At 46.0% G+C, this 21,500-nt stretch overlaps 1 protein-coding gene across 1 annotated transcript; it reads left to right on the top strand.

Annotated features, from left to right (window-relative positions):
- Positions 1–14,006: 14,006 nt before the first annotated feature.
- Positions 14,007–15,682, top strand: CD2H10orf120 (chromosome D2 C10orf120 homolog). Its single transcript, XM_042909241.1, has 3 exons — positions 14,007–14,249; positions 14,445–14,520; positions 14,910–15,682. Exons 1-3 carry the CDS (start codon positions 14,065–14,067, stop codon positions 15,651–15,653), a joined length of 1,005 nt encoding a protein of 334 aa, XP_042765175.1. The 5' UTR covers positions 14,007–14,064; the 3' UTR covers positions 15,654–15,682.
- The last annotated feature ends 5,818 nt before the right edge of the window (positions 15,683–21,500 follow it).

Genomic DNA, 21,500 nt, shown 5'->3' with positions numbered 1-21,500 from the left:
TCCACATTGTATGAAACATATGGGAGATTCCACCACAAGATAAAGGAGATACCTGCTAAAGTTTCCTGAAAAACTGAAGGTGATTCAGGATTGACACTTGCCAGGAGTGCTGGTATTCAACCAGTACAGGTGGCTGTGGTTGCACAATTGTAAAAAATTACAGGTCTTTCTTACTGGTGGTCAGTGAGCCTCCTGAGTGCCCCCTATAACTACGTGGAGCCCCAGCCTCTTTCCTCAACTCAGACCTCCTCAACATAAGTATAAACACAGCACTAAGTCTGATCAGCACCCGGTGATGTGCCTGGTGCTGGGGCTCCGATATTTCTAATGCCACCTGCCTATCACATCAGATTATTAAGGCAGTTAATCTGGTTTGTTTTGGAAGCACATGCCTTCTAGAACTTTTGTTAATATTAATTTGAATATATATGTATATTCAAATGAGTTCAGGCATGGATAACTCATAGACTGGTGCCTGCTCATAACAAACGTTCAATGAATATTACATTTTATTGTTAATTTTGGTGGCATTCTCATTTCAGACCAAACCTGTTATTTGAGGGTGGTGACAGTGGGCACCGCTAAGCCTTGTCGCTCCGTGTTTTCCTGTGTGAATTTCCCCACCCCATATTGAGTTTCCATCTCCTTATCAGACCGATTTGAATTGTTCAGTCACCACACCATTTCCTGGGGAATCTAACCTCAGATTACATTGGGATTGGTGGTTTTTGGTTTTGTTTGGCTTTTTCTATTTATAAATAGTGTGACCTTGGGCAAATCATTGAAACTTTCCGCAGTACACTGGCTTCTTTGTCTGCAACCGCTCTGTAAATAGACCTCCGGAGAGAGAGTGAGTAGGAGGGCCCAGAGAGACCCGTGTCCTGGCAGCAGTGGGTCCTGTTGGGAGGGACAGTGCTAGCGGCCCATGACCTGGAGCTGTGGCCTGCCCTTCACACAGGTTCCCCGGTGAAAGGCAACTTCTGCCTTTTGCAGATTCACACATGGAACCTCCTGGAAGCAAAGACCTTCTAAATGCAAAATCTCTCTCATTTGCGACTTCTGTGCGAGGGAGGTGGTGGGAGTTGTTCTTGCTTTTGGGCGTCTCTCTTCCCTGTAATTTGATTCCAGTACAGTCTCCCCATTCATTAATTTCCTGCTGCATCACTTTGACTAAGCTCCCACAGATCTGGAATGGCAGAGCTGAGACTGGAATCCAGGACAAACCCCTTCACCGAGAGGCGATATACCTCTTCTCAAAATGAAAATGCCTGGGTGGGCTCTTCCTCTTCCTACTTCCTCACTGTGTGTCATTTGTATGGATCACTGTTGGTGTGACCAGGGCTCTGAGCTGACTTGTCAAGAGTCTTGGTCCCATCGGCAGCACAGAGTTGCTGCTGCCAGCGTGAACAGCCCCTAGTTAGGGGACTAAAATGTTTGTCTTCCTTATTTGCACTTAGAGTTAATCACCTTTATTTATTTGTTTTAAAAAACTGGTTTGTGTCTTTGGGTTTAGTCTGTAAAACAGATTATCTTTTGTTCTCACTTCCTGGAATACTATATTTTAATTAGACGTTAGAGAGAAGTATGTATGGATCTTGAGGAATTACAAGAGCACTTTATTCCGAAGCATAATGTAGCAAGTCTTGGTAGACAAGGACAAAAGTCTATATCCCAAGTGTCCTTCTGGCAATTTACATTGGCTCACCCTCAGATTGACTTCTGTCTTCCCTGACTCCATTCAGATTTGGCAAACACGTTCCATATCACTTTACGATACTGGTATTTGGGTGTTTTAAGATTTATTCAAAAATTAAGAATTAAAAAGACCCCTTGGAGTTGCAGAAACTCTCTCAGAAGTATTGCAGAATCAGATCAACCGACGTTGCAGAACAAACGAGGAGCCGTGGCCCCAGGAGCCACGAAAGTGCAGTGATTAATGCTACTCTTCTGTGCGTGGAATCTGAACTAAAACTTGTACATGAAATATTTAAGTCTAGCTAGAAACGCAGAGTAGGTAAAGTTACTGTTCGGTTTTCCCATGTACTTGAAAAAAACCTATATTGCTTTAATTTGCCTAATACTGATACCCTTTAAACTATAGCTGATCTTTTAAATATCTGGGAAGGAATTTACTAACCCTCCCAAGACAAAAATTTGTACAAATTGTGAAAGTTTGGAGAACACCATCTATATATTTTTCTTGGCATATATATAGAGAACAGTCTTTTCTGTGTCCTTCTATGTCTATTCTTTTTTTTTTTTTTTTTAAGATTTAGAGAAACAGAGTGAAAAAAGGGAGAGGGTCAGAAGGAGAGAGTGAGAGAGAGAGACTGAGAATCCCAAGCAGGCTTCATGCTCAGCACAGAGCCCAGCACGGGGCTCGATCCCACCACCCTGGGGTCATGACCTGAGCCAAAGTCAAGAATCAGACACTCAACCACCTGAGCCACCTGGGCGCCCCAAGAAATAAGGGAAATTAAAAAAAAATCAATTGTATATATATTGACTAGCAATAGTAATTGGAAAATGAAAAACAGTTACCATTTAAAATAGCATTGAGAGGGGCACCTGGGTGGCTCAGTCGGTTAAGCGTCCGACTTCAGCTCAGGTCACGATCTCGAGGTCTGTGAGTTTGAGCCCCGCATTGGGCTCTGGGCTGATGGCTCAGAGCCTGGAGCCTGCTTCCGATTCTGTGTCTCCCTCTCTCTCTGCCCCTCCCCTGTTCATGCTCTGTCTCTCTCTGTCTCAAAAATAAATAAAGGTTAAAAAAAATAAAAAAAAATAGCATTGAGAGCCCATAAAATTCATAATGGTAAGTTTAACGTAACACGTACAAGAACTACACATGACAAACCGTAAAACGCTGCTGAAAGAAATTAAAGGTCTAAAATGGAGAGATACACCATGCTCACCAATTGGACAACTCAGTATTATTAAGGTATCAATTCTTCCTTAAAGTGATCTATAGTTTCAATGCAATACATCAAGAAAATTCCTGCAGGCCTTTTGTAAAATTGACAATTTGATTTTAAAGTGAATACAGAAAAGCAAAGGGCCTAGAATAGCCAAAGCATTTCTGAAAAAGACTTTATTTAGAGCTAAATAGTCACGGCCGTGCGAGATGGATGTAAACAAGACGTATAGATCAATGGAATAAAGTCCCCAAATAGATTCTTGCCCACACAGCCATCGGAATTTTGGAAAAGGCACCAAGGTAATTCAAAACCTGGTGCTAAAACAACTGAACACCAAAGTGCAAATAACAAAAATAGCTCAACCCTTACCCACCACATCCAAAATTAACTTGAAGTGGATCACAGACCCAGGTGGAATTTTTGTGCATTTATTATTATTTCTTAATTTAATGTTTATTTATTTTGCAGGGGGGTGTGCAGAGACAGAGGGGGTGAGAGGATCCGAAGCAGGCTCTGCATGGTCAGTGGAGAGCACGGGGCTCCAGCTCACGAACTGTGAGATCATGACCTGAGCTGAAGTCGGACGCTTAACCGACTGAGCCACCCAGGCGCCCCTTGTGCCATTTAAATGACTGTTGTTGTTATCTCCTTTCACTGAGTGTCAAAATCTGAATTCACATAAATTATGTGCCTGATGGGTGAGTGTATACTTTAAAAAAATTTTTTTTTTTTTTAAATTTTTTTTTCAACGTTTTTTATTTATTTTTGGGACAGAGAGAGACAGAGCATGAACGGGGGAGGGGCAGAGAGAGAGGGAGACACAGAATCGGAAACAGGCTCCAGGCTCCGAGCCATCAGCCCAGAGCCTGACGCGGGGCTCGAACTCACGGACCGCGAGATCGTGACCTGGCTGAAGTCGGATGCTTAACCAACTGCGCCACCCAGGCGCCCCTAAAAAAATTTTTTAATGTTTATTTATTTTTGAAAGAGAGAGCGTGAGCAGGGGTGGGGCAGAGAGAGAGGGAGACACAGAATCTGAAGCAGGCTCTGAGCTGTCAGCACAGACCCCGACGCGGGGCTCGAACCCTCGAACTGTGAGATCATGACCTGAGCCAAATTCCGGAGCTTAACCTACTGGCGCCCCATGGGCGTGTATATTTTTTTAAATGCCTGTTTCTATTTGCCATTTCTCTGCCGTGTCACATTTTTTTGGGTGCCGCCTTGAAAGATGCCATCCGAGTTTTCTCTACACGACAGACCTAGTTTTAGATACCACCCACCATCTTGAGCCACAGGGACAAAGAACACAGGACAAAGTCCTGCCAGGAAAGGCTGGTAGTGATGTTTGCATTGAGAGGAGCTGATAGTTTGTCCCACCTTCATCGTCTAATATCCCAGGCCTGCTGGACCCTTGCCCTTCTCTTAAGTCAAAAACAATTTTCAAATGTCTCTTTGAAGGAAACTTTCATGGGACAATGGCAGATTTTACTTTCTTTCTCCTGTTGGCAAATCTCAGTCCTGCCTTTGTTCCACTGTAGGAGGGGCATGTGTGTGACCAGCCCTCCCTGGCATATCCTTCGGCAGCCAAGCAGAGACGTATCCTGCTTGGAAAATGCCTTCAACCTGCTTCTCTTGTCCACTGAAGCTTCCGGATGTGCCTCCCAGAGATGGCCAGTTCTCTACTTCCCACATTCTTTTTGGTGGTTTACTTCTCAGATGGGGCTTGTAGCAGCCCAGATAGGGGACAGAGCTGAATCAGAGGTCAGTGGGGCACGGGGCACAACGAGACAAGAATGGAATCCAAACTCTGCCTAATCCTCCCCATCAAGGGAGGGCAAGTGACACCACAACCCTTCTATCTTAACTTGAGATGGCTTCAGGGGGAAGGGTCTTTTCTCCTGTTTTGTTTGTATTCAGATGTCACAGGGACCGACAGGCTGGAAGGAACATTCCGAATATGGGAAATTTGCCCATCCCCTGTCTCCTGCCTTGTCTGGTTGTAGCAGGCCCAGCAGAATCACGGTTGGGTTTGCCTGGCGCCATTTTTGTGCCAGACTAACACAGGAAGTTGTTATTTAGAGATAAGGGAAACCACAGTTAACACCCTCCCTCTATAATCTGATAGAATCTCAGAACTGCAAAGTCATTTCTGTGTTAGCCTAGGGAAAATTAAGCAGATCTCCAGCTCTACTCTTTGGGGAAGCCACTAAGCCAAGAGAGCCCAGCCATTATCCCAGCTACAAGCTCAGGAAGCTGCAAGCTTCCGGCTTCATAAGAAGAGGGCAGGGTTCATGAGCATGGACCCAGTGGTGCCTCTGCTGTGACAAAGGAACAACAAAATGCCCACTCACTCCACAGCAGAGCACCAAGGAAGAGAGGGTCATTTAAAGCTAGAAAGGAAGGAGCTGATTTAAAATAAGAACACTTGAAGGCAAATCTATAGAGACAGAAAGGAGACTCGTTGACTAGAGTCTCCTGGTACTTGCCAGGAGATTAACTGTAAATGGGCACAAGGGATCTTTTTAGGGTGTTAGAAACATTCCAAAACTGAATTGTAGAGAGAGTTGCACACAACTCAGTAAAGTTACTACAAATCATTGAAGTATGATATCGAAAACAGGTGAATTTCATAGTAAGTAAAGTTTAAAAAAAAATTGTTAATGTTTATTCACTTTTGAGAGACAGAGCATGAGCAGGCAAGGGGCAGAGAGAGAGAGGGAAACACAGAATCCAAAGCAGGCTCCAGGCTCTGAGCTGTCAGCACAGGGCCCGACGCGGGGCTCGAACTCACAGACTGGGAGATCATGATCTGAGCCAAAGTCGGACGCCCAACCGACTGAACCACCCAGGTGCCCCCATAGTAAGTAAAGGTTACCTCAATAAAGTTGTTTTTAAAAAATTAAACTGTTTTGGGGTGCCTGGCTGGCTCAGTCAATAGAGCGTGTGACTCTTGATCTCCGGGTTGTGAGTTCAAGCCCCACACTGGGTGTAGAGCCTACTTAAAAAAAAAAAAAAACAAAATTAACAGGTGAGTAAGCCACCTCCTTCAGAGAAAGTTGTGATGCATGTCTCACTCTTCTGAGGGAAAGTGCCAACTTTTCAGTGTGGCCTAACAGGCTCTTCCCATTGTAGCTGTCTCTTTTTCTGGCCTTTCTCCCACCACATCCCCACACCCGCTCTGCTCCTACAAACCCACAGTGCTCTCAGCTCCCCTTCAAGGAAGGAGGAGCATTGACTCTTTTACGTGCATGTTGCACAAAGCGATGTCCTGCCAAAGAGTAACCTGGGTAAAATAGTTACTTTCCAGGGCAGAAACCTGACAGACATAATGAGAATGAGCACCAAAATCTGGGGATCTCTTCTCAATTCCATATTCAGTGACTTCACATTGGCAGCTTGAAATCAGCCATGGTGGGTGTTTTAACACCAAGGAAATTGGTAAATGCTTCATATCGAGGCTTTTATTTTTTTCCCCAGAGATAGGGTTGCCAGATAACATACAGGACACCTAGTTAAATTTGAGTTTTCAATTGAAAACCAATAATTCTCGAATAAGTAGGTGGAACATATCTGAAATTCACATTTAATGGGTTTCCCGTATTTTTATTTGTTAAATCTGGGAACTCCCCCCCGCCCCCGCCCTGGAGCCAGTTATTAAAATTTCTAGCATACCCACAACCATACTCTTGACCACTATACTCGAGCACATCTTTATCGTGAACATTTTATCAAAACCCATCAAAACAGTTAACCAATGCATTAGGGTCTTTACCTCTATGACCTCAACTGGCCACATTCTTAAAGAGAAATCTCTGTCTTGTAGAGCCATCTTTTTGGGAGTCTATTTGTTTGTTCTTAGCATAAACATCCCTTGAGATTTCCTTGAAGATGAATGCTTGCCATGTGACCTCTCCAGAGCCAAGAACCCAGGCTTTCCTACACTTCAGAAAACAATTTCTCATGCCCTGTGGTGAATATTAATAGCAACACAGGGAACCACAGGGGGATTCTCAAGCTCTCTTTTCAGAACCAGAATGTGGTGTGGACAATGGTCTCTATTAAAGGGTTAGCACTGGTCCCCGTTCTTGGACCCTGGTGTCAGTTTGATCCTCTTGTCCTCCAATGGGACAGATTCTATCAAAGATGGGGAATCCTCCTAGGTGAGTCTGCAAAGAACTCAGCAGAAATTCTGGTGGAGAAAACTAAAAACAACAACAACAAAAAACCCCGTCACCTTAGCCTAGATTCTCAAGATGGATTAAAACACCCTTCTGGGACTTTAACTTTTTTTTGTTATTTAATTTAATTTTTTATTTTTTAAAATTTACATCGGAATTAGCATATAGTGCAACAGTGATTTCAGGAGTAGATTCCTTAATTTCCCTTACCCATTTAGCCCATCCCCCCTCCCACACTCCCTCCAGTAACCCTCTGTTTGTTCTCCATATTTAAGAGTCTCTTCTGTTTTGTCCCCCTCCCTGTTTTTATATTATTTTTGTTTCCTTCCCCTTATGTTCATCTGTCTTGTTTCTTAAAGTCCTCATATGAGTGAAGTCCTATGATTTTTGTCTTTCTCTGACTGACTAATTTCACTTAGCATAATACCCTCCAGTTCCATCCACGTAGCTGCAAATGGCAAGATTTCATTCTTTTTGATTGCCGAGTAATACTCCATTGTATATATATACCACATCTTCTTTATCCACTCATCCATCGATGGACATTTGGGCTCTTTCCATACTTTGGCTATTGTCAATAGTGCTGCTATAAACGTGGGGGTGCATGTGTGGGACTTTAACTTCTACTGATAATAATCTATTGCTCTCCAGACAAAGTCAGCAACTCTGCTTCTTTTTTTAAATTTTTTTAATGTTTATTCATTTTTGAGAGACAGAGAGAGAGAGCATAAGTGGGGAAGAGGCAGAGAGAGAGGGAGACACAGAATCTGAAGAAGGCTCCAGGTTCTGAGTTGTCAGCACAGAGCCCTCTGTGGGGCTCAGACCCACAAACTGTGAGATCGTGACCTGAGCCGAAGTCGGCCACTTAACCAACTGAGCCACCCAGGCGCCCCAGCAACTCTGCTTCTGACATGTTTCCAGAGGTCCAACCATTTCCCAAAGGTCTAAAGGTGAAACAGTCTTCTCCTTACCCTTCGGCTCCACCATTCTGGGTGGACTTCCCAAAAAGCCTCCAAAAGGGCCACAGCTGACTCCATTCCTAAGAAACTGTTTGTAACATTTCTGCTTGAGCCACCGTCTCCCCAGTCCTTATGCCAGAAGGAGACTGGAGAAGCGGGGGGCTGGATTTTAGAAGCAGGGGGGTGTGTAGCAGTGTGAGTCCTGGCCACAAGCCCTCTGGGTGAACCCCACCAGTGACAGCGTGGAGGTTGTACAGCATCTGATTCCTCACAGGTGCCAACCAGCTTCCTTTTTCACTTAACCGTGCATGTGAATCACCGGGGGAACTTGCTGAAATGCAGACTGGGATTCAATAAATCTGGAGCAGCGCCTGAAATTCTGCATTTCTAACACGCTCCCAGGTGATAGCATGGCTGCCGGTCCACGGACCACACTTTGAATAGCACCTCATGTTGAGTGGTCCACGTTGAGTCACTACTTTGTGTCTCTTTAAACCAGCAGCGTTGGTGTCACCTGGGAACTCGTTGGGGGTGGTGGTGCAGATTTTTGAGTCCCTCCCCAGATCTACCAAATAAGACTGCATTTTAGCAAAATATCCAGGAGATTTACTTGCACATTGACGTTGGAGAAGAACTTCCCAGGGCTCTGATCTGCCTAGAGCTCATCGGGAAACCATGATTTTAAAGCACTCAGCTTATACAAAGACTGTATCTTATGCATTGTTAAAAAGGAGCACCATTCCCATAAATGAGGGGGCTGGCTATCGACATAGAAAATCTTAGCGCTGGAGAGAGGAGATGGCTGAAGGTCTTTGGAAAGCCACCTTGCAACGGGTGGCAAGATCCATCAGAGGGAGCCAAAGCCCACACGGTGACTGCTGGCAAGGATGTGGGGAGGAGGAGGAAAGTCCTCTAGGTTTTTGTGTGTGTTTCTTGAGAGGGCGCTCCGTGCGTACATAGGCACGGACTTCTTGGTAGCCATGTAAAATTCGGCTGGAAAATATACTTAAAGAAAAAAAGATGGGAAATAATTGAGCATTATAGCTAAAAAACTGAGAGTAGGAAGAAAGTTAAAGGAAAAAGAGAATATAGGAGAATGTGATTATGAACATACAAGCCACATAATCTAGGAGAGCATCATTTCCCCCTGGAGTAGGAAATGATTTCTTAAACAAGGCATGGAAAGCACTAACCAACCAGGGAAAGACTGATAAGTTGGAGTGCAGCTGGCACAAGTAATACCTTTGAGAAAGGAGAGGGCCGGGGTGCCTGGGTGGCTCAGTGAGTTAAGCGTCTGACTCTTGATTTTGGCTCAGGTCAAGATCTCACGGTGTGTGGGTTCAGGCTATGCACTGTGTAGTGTGGAGCCTGCTGGAGTTCCTTCCCTCTCCCTCTCTCTCTCTCTCTCAATAAATAAATACTTAAAAAAAAAAAAAAGGAGAAGGCCAAGTCAACAGTAGAAACAGGTGCTGGCCACATATTGAACCAACGTAGGGCTTGCGTCAAGAATACATAACCAAGTCCCACATACCAACAAGAAAACAAAAGCTTGTTAGAAAAAATGGCCAAAAGACTTGAACAGACATGTCACAAAGGGTAAGCTCGATGGCCAATAGAAAAGGTGTTCGGCATCATTTGCACCTGGAAAAATGCAAATTAAAGCCACTGTGAGATACCACAGCATACCCACCGGTGTTGACAAGGGGGGATTATTGTTGGGAGTCTATGATGGTGGAAACTTTGGAATGGAGCTGAGAATTTTCCAGGAAATGGAAGCTACACATACCCCAGGACCCAGCACCTTGCACCCCTAGATTTGCACCCAACAGAAAAGCATGCCCATAGCCCAAAGAGGCATGTATGAGATTATTCCCCAAATCAGAAGCAGAAGGCGGCTTGATAAATCATAACAAAATCATGCTAAGCAACAACGAAAATGAGCTAAAGTCAAACATATCAGTAAAAGAGTCTGAAAAACATAATGCTGAGGGAAAAGAGCAGACACAAGGGAATATATACTGTATGAGTCTTTTACCACACAGTTCAAAAATGGGTATGATTATGCATAATAATGGAAAACCTATTAACACTCTCTAAAAACCACTCAAACTCATCTGTTTTTAGTGCTTATTTATTTTTGAGAGACAGAGCACAGTGGGGGAGGGGCAGAGAGAGAGAGAAGGAGACACAGAATCTGAAGCAGGCTGTCAGCACAGAGCCCGACGTGGGGCTCGAACTCACAAACTGCGAGATGATGACCTGAGCCGAATTTGGGCGCTTAACCGACTGAAGCACCCAGGCGCCCAAATCTCATCTTTTTTTTTTTTTTTTAACGTTTATTTATTTTTAAGACAGAGAGAGACAGAGCATGAACGGGGGAGGGGCAGAGAGAGAGGGAGACACAGAATCGGAAGCAGGCTCCAGGCTCTGAGCCATCAGCCCAGAGCCCGACGCGGGGCTCGAACTCACAGACCTCGAGATCTTGACCTGAGCTGAAATCGGATGCTTAACCGACTGAGCCACCCAGGCGCCCCCCAAATCTCATCTTTAAAAACCTGGTAAATGTAAGTAGGTTTGATGGTTAATTTTATGCATCAACTTGGCTGTGCCCAGCTGTATTTTGGTCTGATCCATTATTCTGGATGTTTCTGTGAGGATGTTTTCTGGATGAGATTAACATTTAAATCAGTGGATTTTGGGTAAAGCAAACCCCTTTATGACATGGGTGGGCCTCATCTAATCAGTTGAAGCTATGACTAGAAGAAAGACTGACCTACCCAAGCAAGAGGAAATCCTGCCAGCATGTCTGAGCTGCATTAAGTGCTCTTCCCTGAGTCCCCAGCCTGTCAGCCCACTCTGCAGATTTTGGACTTTCCGGCCTCCCTAATCCCATAAGCCAATTCCTTAAAATCTCTCTCTCTCTGTACAACCCTGACTAATACAGTAGGTAAAAATAGAGATGTATGTAAAAGGCACAGGCTACGGGGCAAAGACATAAAATAAACATGAGAGTAAAAGATAGAGGATTAAAATGACAGGCAATGGAAAAGGAAACATGGACAACAAGCCAGCATATGAGGTTGATGACTGAATAAAAACAAGCGCAGGGGTGCCTGGGTGGCTCAGTTGGTTGAGCGTCTGACTTCGGCTCAGGTCACGATCTCGCAATTAGTGAGTTCGAGCCCCACGTCGGGCTCTGTGCCGACAGCTCGGAGCCTGGAGCCTGCTTCCGATTCTGTGTCTCCCTCTCTCTCTGCCCTTCCCCTGCTCATACTCTGCCTCTCAAAAATGAATAAATGTTAAAAAAAATTAATAAAACCAAAAAAGCAAGCACAAAAGCAGGTACAAAGGTAACAGGAATGCAACCTAATGTAAAACTGATCATGGAGAAATATCTTCAAAAAAAAAAAAGAAAAGGAAAGGAAAGCTTGGGAATGGCAATGAGAGAGGGGGTGGGGAGAAGGAAGTGGGCTAAAAGCCAGTTAGTGGAACTGAGTGCAGGAAGAATCAGTGTCCCAGTGTCAAGACCTGTTGCCATGGTGACACCCTCCCAGGCAGAGTGGCAGGGTCCTGACGTCTCGAGAAGCTGGATCCTGGCTGTGGTACCCTTTCCTGTCCGACCAGGCTGCTGGTACATGGGCAGACCTAGCGTATCCCCCATCAGCCCACAGCCCAGAGTAACCCCTGCTGATGTCTCTGCGTATTTCCTGCTAGTCCTTTCCCCTCTTGTTTATTTGTGCATTTATAGTAGCCATATCCTATTCTATGTAAATTTTGTATTATGCTTTTTTTTTTAAATTTTTTTTCTTAATGTTTTTATTTATTTTGAGACAGAGACAGACCATAAGCAGGGAAGGGGCAGAGAGAGAAGGAGACACAGAATCGGAAGAAGGCTCCAGGCTCTGAGCCATCAGCACAGAGCCCAATACGGGACTCGAACTCACAGACTGTGAGATCACGACCCGAGCCGAAGTCGGACACTCAACCGACTGAGCCACCCAGGCGCCCCTATGCTTTTTTTTAAAGCTCACATTGCATCAGAAGTACGTTATTGGAAATCCTGTCAAAGACTTGCTTTTTGATAGCTACGTAATATTCCAGCATGTATCACTCATTGGTGGTTTCGCAAATATTTGTTGAGTGTGTATAAGGTGTCAGGCTGTCGTGTGGCTTGTGCAAAGCCACTGTTCATCCGCAGCTAGTGTGGAGCAAATGGTTGAGCCACTGCACTGCAGGAGGTATTCGCATTACTGCTAAGAGGCGCTCCTTGCTGGTTCCTGGGTCTGGAACAGCTCCAGGTAACTGAACTTGCCTGTGCGAACAGGAGGAGCATCACTGTATCTTAGATGGCGCCCATGGGTGTGAGCACCAGCCCACGTTCTAAACCTCCCCACTCCGAATTTCCCGGCGGAGGCAAAGGCAAGTTTTATGACCGATGCTTGTCAGGGACCAACGATACTCTTCCGTGAGCTTCTGTTTTCCATTTTTTCAATGGGTAATGCACTCACGTGGTTCGGAATTCAAGACAGAATAATGTGCACAATGAAAAGGCTCATTTCACTACTTCCTCATCTGCCGGATACCCACCTCAGGTAACCATTTTTATTAATTTTTTGTGTGTATTAATCTAGATTTTCTTCATGCAAATTTGAATGCACATGCTTATTTTTTTTTCCTTTCCAACTTAAAAGGCAGTCTACAACTTACATAGTTTCGCACGTTGCTTTTTGCATTTAACCATATTTCTTGGAGATATTTCCATATAAATACAGACCTTCCTTCCTTGATCTTTATTACTCTTGCGTAGTATTCCAGTGTATGGTTGGCCATAACTCTAACCGATCCTTATTAATGGACATTTGAGTTTGTCATTAGGTTTTTTTTTTTAACTTTTAAAAATATTTATTTTTGAGAGAGAGAGAGAGAGAGACAGACAGAGCATGAGCAGGGGAGGGACAGAGCACAGAATCCGAAGCAAGCTCCCGGCTCTGAGCTGTCAACACAGAGCCCCGACTCGGAGCTCGAACTCATGGACCTCAAGGTCATGATCTGAGCCAAAGTCGGACGCTTAACCGACTGAGCCACGCAGGTACCCCTGAGTTTGTCATTAGGTGTGTTGTCCCAAGCAGGCTGTGTTGACTAACCTTGAGCATATTTTGTTATATACACATACTGCTGGGTCAAAGGGTAAACGCATTCGGAACGCTTATGTTGCCAAATTACCTTTAGTAGGGGTTGTGCTAAGGTGCATTCTCACCAGGGACGCTTTTGACCCAAGAGGATTTCTTACTGAGTCGGCAAGCCGAGCGTCTGCTCTACACGAGGCCCCGTGCTAAACAACAGCAACACACGAATAAGATGCCTCTGGGACTTCCTTTTGAGCAGAGGGAGAGACAGGCTTAGTGGACAACCAAGTCAGTTTGTGATAACGTGCTGGAGCATGGCACCGGGACCGTGAGAACGCGGACAAAGGAGTGATTTATCCCGCAAGGAAATCTTCAGGGGAGGCACAGGTGAGCCAGGCCCTGAAAGCAAGTTGCCAAGGGAGGAGAGAGCTGTCTGAGATACGGGGGAGAGGGGCGGCGGCGGGGGGGGGGCATGAACATAGCTGAGAAGCTCATTCCAAGAGCCACGGATCGAGCGCTTTGATGGAGCTTGAGGAATTAAGATTGCAGAGGCAAGCAAGGACCTGAGAGAGGCCGAGTCTTCACCCTGAAGGCACTGAGCAGTCTTTGTGGGCTCGTAAGCAGCAGCGACGTGGTTAGAATGTCCCCCCGCCACGTGCTCTGCCCACTCTGGTCCCCTGGATTCCACCCCTCCAGGCACATGGTCGTGTGTGTCCATTTCACCCCAGGGCTTCACCTGATACCTAAACTCAGACCTCACAATAGGCCCCAAGTAGGCCAGTTATGATGCAGGAAGAGTTCGTAACTATCTCTTGGGTTCCCGCTAAACTGTTCTAGAAAGAAACTCCAGGCACTGACACCTCCCATCCTCGCGCATTGCCAGAGTATGATCAGGGAATGGGAGAATGGCTTCCAGAAGACTGGGAAACAGAGGCCCCAAGAAAGGAAGGCTGCAGAGGGCAGGTGGAGGATGCGTGGAGCGCCAGTCAGAATGTATAACACAAGCGATTCCTTTTGGGATAAAGCCCCCCTGTGCTGTCAGCGGGGTCTGAGTCCTACTTCGCCGTTGGGGTGAGCGGAGCCTGGGCTTCGGGTCCTGTCCTTCCCACCCCTCCCGGAACGAGCCAAGGGGAGGACCCCACCCCGGTCACCGTGGCCCTCGCCTGTCTAAGGCAGGGCCGCCCTTTGTGACGCTTCCCACCCCAAAACTAAAAGTAGTGAACCCCAGGAAGGGGGTTCTCCTACACCTGACTCTTTGCCTTTCAGGATATGGGCCAAATCCTACAAATCAGATCCACGCATCGCCCTCGGAAAATACTCCCCCTTGGAAAAAGAGATCCTAGTAAGTGTCCTGAAGCTGATTCGCAGGGAGGCCCCGCTGGAGCCAGGCAGCCAGGCTGGGAGGGGTGGAGCCAGAGGTTCAAAACGCACCAGCAACGGACATACAAGGTTCCCAGCGGCCTCGAGTCGGCTCGAGGCTTCCCACACTTGCACTGCAAATACCATCTTGTTTCAAAGTTCTGATTAGGAATAGCACTGTGAGGGCTGCTGGCTTGTAGGTAAGGAGAGTCAGGATTTGAACTCCGGCCTGTCCGACCCCAAAGCTCCCACCGCAGAGGGGCCCAGACACTCAGCGGCAGGTGGGGACAGGGGCCACCAGGCGATTCTTTCTGGGGGCACCCCCTGCTGCTGCCCCGCTGAGATTTTTGATAGTCCCCTTCACGTTGTCAGCGGCTGGGTGGTGTCCACACCGCGGCGGCAAGGAGATTTCTGACCCACAAGCAAGAGGAGGAGTGGGAAATGCTCAAGGAGCTCCAGTCGCTGTCTCCGGACTACAAGCGGGCGCTGGAGTTCGGAACACAGCATCCCCGTCCCTGTGCCGCCTGCAGGCCCCTGGAAAAACTATGGACGGCCAAGGTGATCATGCCCCCAGAGGAGTTCAGAATGCCCCAGCGCGAGAAGCTCACTATCGTCAGGCACGTAGAACGGATGCAGCTTGCTCGAGCCCTACGGAATAAGCAGCTGTTGCCCTACATCGAGAGGCTCAGGGGCTCTTCATTTCTGTCTGGAGGGGGCCTGGGCCCAACGGCAAAAGACAAGACCAGGGAAGACGAGGACAGCGAGGTCGTGGCTTTCTACGACTCTGCCAAGCAAGAGGAGAGAGGCGAGGCAGAGAACAAAGCCACAAGCAGACGAGAAATAAAAATGAACGTCATCTTCAAGTCAGAAGAACCGAAACAACGTCTCACATGCCATCCAAACGATCAGAAACCGTTCTTCCCCACCAAGAAAGCGGAACGGTCCATCACTGGCCTAACCAACCGAAATCTTTTCCGCTTAGCTGAGTTCCCTGGTGACCTAATGCTGATGAGTCAGGATTTTATTTCCCGGGGGGTCCACCCCGCTGATATGACAAAGGCCAGCCTCCTGGGGGAAGACAGCATCTGGAAAGGGTACACGCACAAAGCTCTTTAGTATTAAAGTCTTACTTATTGCCATAGTAACCAAAGACCCTGGTCCTTTTCACTCCTGCAGCTCTGCCCCCAGGGTCCTGGGGTCTCCAGGCTTCTCAGGGTAACACCTGACAGCAGAGGCTTCCTGGTTTCAGGCATCTCTTCGCTCTTGGCTCTCAGCTGGCACCATCATCCCACAGCCCAGGCCTTTCCAGCATGCAGGCCCCTCCGCTTTGCCTTATTTCCAGGGGTCCTATGTCGGTTGCCCACTCCTGTGAAACAAATCACCCTCAAATCCAGTGGCTTAAAACAGCAATCGTTAATGTAGCTTGAAATCCTGTGGGTCAGCAATTTAGGCTGGGCTCAGTTGGGTTCCTCATGTGTCCACAGTCAACCACGGGTCAGTTAGGTGACTCTCCTGAGGGTTGACAGCTATCAGCTGGGAGTGACTGGGCCACATACTTCCTTGCTGCAGCAGGCTGGCCCAGGCCCATTCACAGGGCCACTGCAGGATCCAAGAGAGTAAGTGGATGTTTGCAAAGCCCCTGAAAGCCAAGACTCAGAACTGGCACACAGTCCCTTTGTCACATTCTTTTGGCCACAGCAAGATATGAGGGTGGGCAAGTGGACTTCATCTCTGGATAGGAAGAGGAGGAGGGTCATACTGCAAAGGGCACGAACACAGGGAAGCAGGTATGGCCGGGACCATGATTGCAATCACTCCACCACTGAGTCCCTGGAGCTGGGACCAACCTATAGCCCAGATGGGGAAAAGAATGTTACTTAAGGAGAAGGTTGCCCAGCCAGAAAGTCTAGAGGTCGGTTCCATGCTTCCCACTTCTTGCTTAGGTAAGCAGCTCCTACCTATGAAGGTAAAGCCCACCTGCTCCTGGCCGCCCTGCTCTTGAATCTAGCCAGGGGACTTCCACCTTCCTTCTCAAGCCAAGTGCAGGCACGGGGCATGCACGGATGCCGTGTGCACAGTCCTCTGGGCATGTCTGCAGGTGGGTCCAGGGTCCCTGAGGTCAGCTCTTGCTGCTCCCATTAAGGCCCTGCCTGTGCCCCCGAGGTGGCAGATCCAGGAGGCAGCACCCGGGGCAGCACATTTGGCACCTGAGAAACAGAACACACTCATTTCTTATCTGCATCTGAAGCACAGAAAGGTCTTTCAGTGAATTACACTCTGTCCTCAGCAATCTGCGCACAGTTGGAAAGATGCCGAACCTGCGCCCATGGCCCGCACATTCCTGGGACAAGGCCAGATTTCTCTCTGGCTCCCTCTTCTGGGGTTGGGCATGGGGTTCTCACGTCAGCTCCTTCAGAACCCCTGCTGCCCTCTCCGCAGAGGCTGAGCCATGGGCAGGAAGGGGGCTTCTCTCTCTCCCAGTTTCCAGGAAAACTCTGTTGGTCACAGGGGCCAACTTAACCTACTTCACTTGAAGCATTGTGTAGGTAGATGCTGTGGCTCACGATTCAGGGTGTCGAAATCACGTGAGCAAGGTGCACACACCAGCTGTGTCTTTTCACGATGTCAGCTTTATTCAGTCATAAAGCAAGGTTGTTAACATTCCAACCTCAATGACGTTCCGCGAGGCATTTAACTTGGCTTCGTACACGTCACACGAGACAAAACAAGTCATACATCAAGCCATAAACAACAAGGGAGGAAGGTAACGTGTCCGTGAGCACGTCGTTGGTCTGTGGACTTAGTCTGGTCCTGGCCAGCCCTTGGCATTCTCTGCTTCTTATGTTCAAGCAGTGGAAGATCCCAGTGTTCAGACAGCAGTCGGGCAGAAACCTCGGGGGCAGTTGCCCTTCTTATGCGGTCAGACGTGGAGTCGAGGTCTGGGGAGTCTGACAGTTTCCTGCCAAAGTCCTCCCTTTTTAAAATTAATTAATTATTAATTAATAATAATAATTCATTATGTTCATTCATTTTGAGAGAGAGCATGCACGAGCAGGTGAGGGGCAGACAGAGAAGGAGAGAGAGAGAGAATCCCAAGCAGGCTCTGCATTGTCAGCACGGAGCCCGGAGCGGGGCTCGGAGCCACGATCCATAAGATCATGACCTGAGCCGGAATCAAGAGTCGGATGCTTACCTGACTGAGCCACCCGGGTGTCCCTAAAAGCCCTGCCTTTGAAAAGCTTCATCCTTCAGAGACCTCTTCTGGTTCTACCGATCATTAGTTCCGGGTTCTTTCCGGTTCTCTTGGCCTTGCTGATTATCAGTTCTTGTACCTCGAGTACACTCTGGTTTTAGCGATACCTAGTCTCAGTTACTGCTCTTTGGCTTTTTACATCACTGCTTGACATGAGTGACTCCATCTTGCTCCCTACACTGTTCCTTGTCTCAGCCTAAACATCACCTCCACAGAGACAAAGGTCACCAAGTGCTTCATATATCTGGGCTTCATCAACAAGATGAAGTCGTCCACCCTAAGCTTCCCCACCCCAACACCCGCTGGTGAGGAGGAAGTAGAAAAAGATAGTTATAACGATCTTTCAGCACAGTGTCCCCCAAAAGCAGAATATCTGATGAACTAAGCCGATTTCCTTGTTCCTTGCCGGGGAAGTCTTTTTGACCTTGAACTAACTTGGACTTTTCTAGAGGGCTCCTGGAAAAACTCCAAAGCATTTGTTCTCTCTCCTTATAAAAAGAAAGATATGAAAGTAATTAGGCTTATTTGACATGTTAAATTACATGGAAGCATTGTCTGATAAGAAGTGATGTCTGACCCCTTTAGGTTATATTGGGATGGGTACAAATTGTTAATATAAGTTTTCTAGAAACTGTATGACATCCCTTGACATCTGTCCTAGCACAATGTTATCAGTCATTAATTCTAGTTGTTAACTTAAAATGTTCTGTGTCACAGAAATAATGAAATCTCCTTGTCTGTTGCATTGTGATGAACTCTCATCGGATCTTTAACCATGGCCATTTTTGAGGCTTTTGTGTTTTACAGACCATTATTCTTTTACTCTGGTGCTTTTGCAAAAAAAGCTCCATTTTCCAAAAGATTCGTGGAAGGAACATGACAAGGGGAGGTTTCTGATAACTTTAAGATCATACCATTGATCTGGGTGAGAAATTCCAGAATTCTAGTGAAAAACCTGGGTTCATAAAACCACTAACAAAAGACCAAAATCAACAAGAATTAATTGCGTAGGGCTGAATAAACTCCTGAGGGTGATTATGACTTTTGCTTTAAAACATCACTAATTTTGGGCTACCTGGGTGGTTCAGCCAGTTGAGCGTCCGACTTGACTCAGGTCATGATCTCACAGTTCATGAGTTCGAGCCCTGCGTTGGGTTCACTGCTGTCAGCGTGGAGCCTGCTTCGGATTCTGTGTCTCCCTCTCTCTCTGCCCCTCCCCTGCTCTCTCTCTCTCCCTCTCTCAAAAATAAATAAACCTTAAAAAAATATCACTAGTTTCTTAATGTTTTGATTTTCCAGATTTAAGAAGACATGTTTTTCTCTTAAGTTCTTTATGACTTGTAGCAATTTGGTAAAGTCTATCTTTGTGAACGAAAATGAAACAATTACTTTTTTTCCCTCCAGAATTTGGGAATTCTTACTAAATATTCTTATTTTCATGGCAATATAGTTATTTGCAGAAGTTCAATAAGAACCCAATTTATCTCCTTATAACAGGACACAATTTGAAACATTGATATGTTACCAAGGCTTTGACGGAATGCCATTTTTGACATGAATCAGATGTGACCAGACAACTTTAAAAACTAAGGTTGACTTTACGGAGCCAAAAAAGCCCCTTAAAAAAAAAAAACAAAAAACTGGGCTGGTACCTTGCTTACAGTGTTCCTGGAAGCCTGGCCATCTGACTAAGGAAGGTCACTTCCTGGGAGGCCCAGGAAACCCAGGATATCTTGGGACCTCAAGAAGAGTGGAACTGATCCAAATCTATAGGTATCATATGCAAAATCTGATCGTGAGTCCTTGGCTTAGCTTCTTAGCCTTGAGAGGCATTAAAAAAATCTAATTTCATGAAAAGTTCTAGCAAAGCAGATTAAAAAGAACAAATACGGTCCCCACTATTCTTGCTGCATTTACATAAGTAATCAGCCCATATTCAATGAGACTAGACTTATATTGCAAACCTTGTTTTGATTATCTCTGAGAGACATGGGGGTAACACTAGAGGGATGATTGTATCTTACTAGAAAACTATAGCACGCCCATATGGGTGGCAGATTCTGCCTTGTTCATTGGCTTTGAGGTTTTGTTATCTACCTGTAAACTGGACTCAACCCTGAATCCTTTTAGCCTCTTCGGATATCTGGCTACAACTCCCCAAATTAATGTTTCCAATTATTCTCCCATCCTCCTGACGTGGAATCATTCAGCACGAAAACTGCTCTTTTCCTGAAGACACTCCAGTTACAGCAGGACAACTTGATATAAACTTCAGGGAAATGCCACCGTGGCTCATGTTTAGACAATTTTTACATCTGTTGCTGTGTGGGCCACTCAGGAAGTTCACCCAGAACATCTGATGATGTTTTTCCTTGCCCTTCCTCTCTGAAACTGGTCATAAAACTCCCATGTGAAAGGGACCTCCCCTGTGCCAGAAGGAAGGAAGTATCCTTATCACCAGAGGTAAGAAACTTGGGGCCAAGGTATCTATACAAATGAAACACATTAAGATCATCCTTATCTTCCTAGTTACTTCTTCACCCTTTACTACTCCCCCCGCCCCCACCCCGACAAACCCCTTTGTCTTGTCAGATCTTCACAAATCTACTGTTTGTCTAAAAAGTGTAAAAACTTCCTGCTCTGGTAACTTCTGGTAACTTCGGGTCTTTGTTCTCTTGGGAAGGTTCCCATGTACATGTAACAACTTAGCAAAATTTGACTCCTTTTCTCCTATTAGCCTGTCTTTGTCAGTTTAATTTTTGGACCACGCAGGTATCCTAAGAAGGTTGGAGAAGTTTCCCTGCTTACCACATGCATGGCGGTCACTTTCCCTTAGTGTTTTGTCCATTTCCAAAGGCAGTCAGGGCATAGAACCTGATAAATACCAAGAATACCAAGTATACTAAATATAACGCTCGGAAAACACCCATCCTCAAGGTTTACATAAAAAAAGATTCTTACTGACTTATGTAACCTTAAACTTTATTGGCTAGACTTTGAAAAATTGCATCATGGAAACTGTGACCCTCACTAGAACAATGGCCCATATATTGCTACTTCTGGCTACAATTTCACATCCACCCTGAAAAAAAAGAACCTCACTCTCTGTTTGAACAATTATCACTCATCTTTGGTACACACTCAGAATTCTTTATATGAAACAAATCCAGAACATTCGGAAAACTTCATTTTCAGGGACATTATCTAAATTCCTATATAGATTAATTACCTGCTTGCACGTCTCTTTTTCTGTTGTATTCTGTGGTAATTGCCACCTGAGTGAGTAAGCACAGATGATGTAAAGTCCACAAAAGTACCCCCAAGCATCACTGGATGTTCACTCCCTGCCAGTTAGACTCATCACTCCCCATTTGGCAAACGCTCTTTCTGGCAAGGCGGATAGCTTTTAGCATCTAAGGCCGGCCATTGTCTTGAAATGCTTTCAATCACAGCTTCTGACGACTCAACTCATTCTCCCATGTCAGGGGTGTCCCGGTCATTTGGAAAAAGAGCGTAGAGGACATTCTTTTCTGCTTAGAGGGGAATGTTTTCCATTGAAACCTGAAACACACAGAAACCTTTACATGATTTATAAAGCATTTCGGGTTTCAAAACCATGGTGGCATTGAAGGGCTTATACTCTGGGGGGAGAAAATGTTGACCGATTTTATTTTCATCCTAATGAGTACCGGGTTCATAACCATCCAAAG

Source organism: Panthera leo, chromosome D2 (assembly GCF_018350215.1).
Source record: "Panthera leo isolate Ple1 chromosome D2, P.leo_Ple1_pat1.1, whole genome shotgun sequence".
Classification (NCBI taxonomy): domain Eukaryota; kingdom Metazoa; phylum Chordata; class Mammalia; order Carnivora; family Felidae; genus Panthera; species Panthera leo.
Note: the sequence above shows the minus strand (reverse complement) of the source record. Positions and strands in the feature narration are given on the sequence as shown.

What these genes read in the sequence shown, in the direction of transcription:
- CD2H10orf120 (XM_042909241.1), top strand. Translation starts at nt 14,065, where the DNA reads ATGATCAGGGAATGGGAGAATGGCTTCCAGAAGACTGGGAAACAGAGG. An exon ending in AGTCCTACTTCGCCGTTGGG is followed by an intron (nt 14,250 to 14,444) that starts GTGAGCGGAGCC and finishes TTTGCCTTTCAG; the next exon opens with GATATGGGCCAAATCCTACA. An exon ending in CCTTGGAAAAAGAGATCCTA is followed by an intron (nt 14,521 to 14,909) that starts GTAAGTGTCCTG and finishes TCACGTTGTCAG; the next exon opens with CGGCTGGGTGGTGTCCACAC.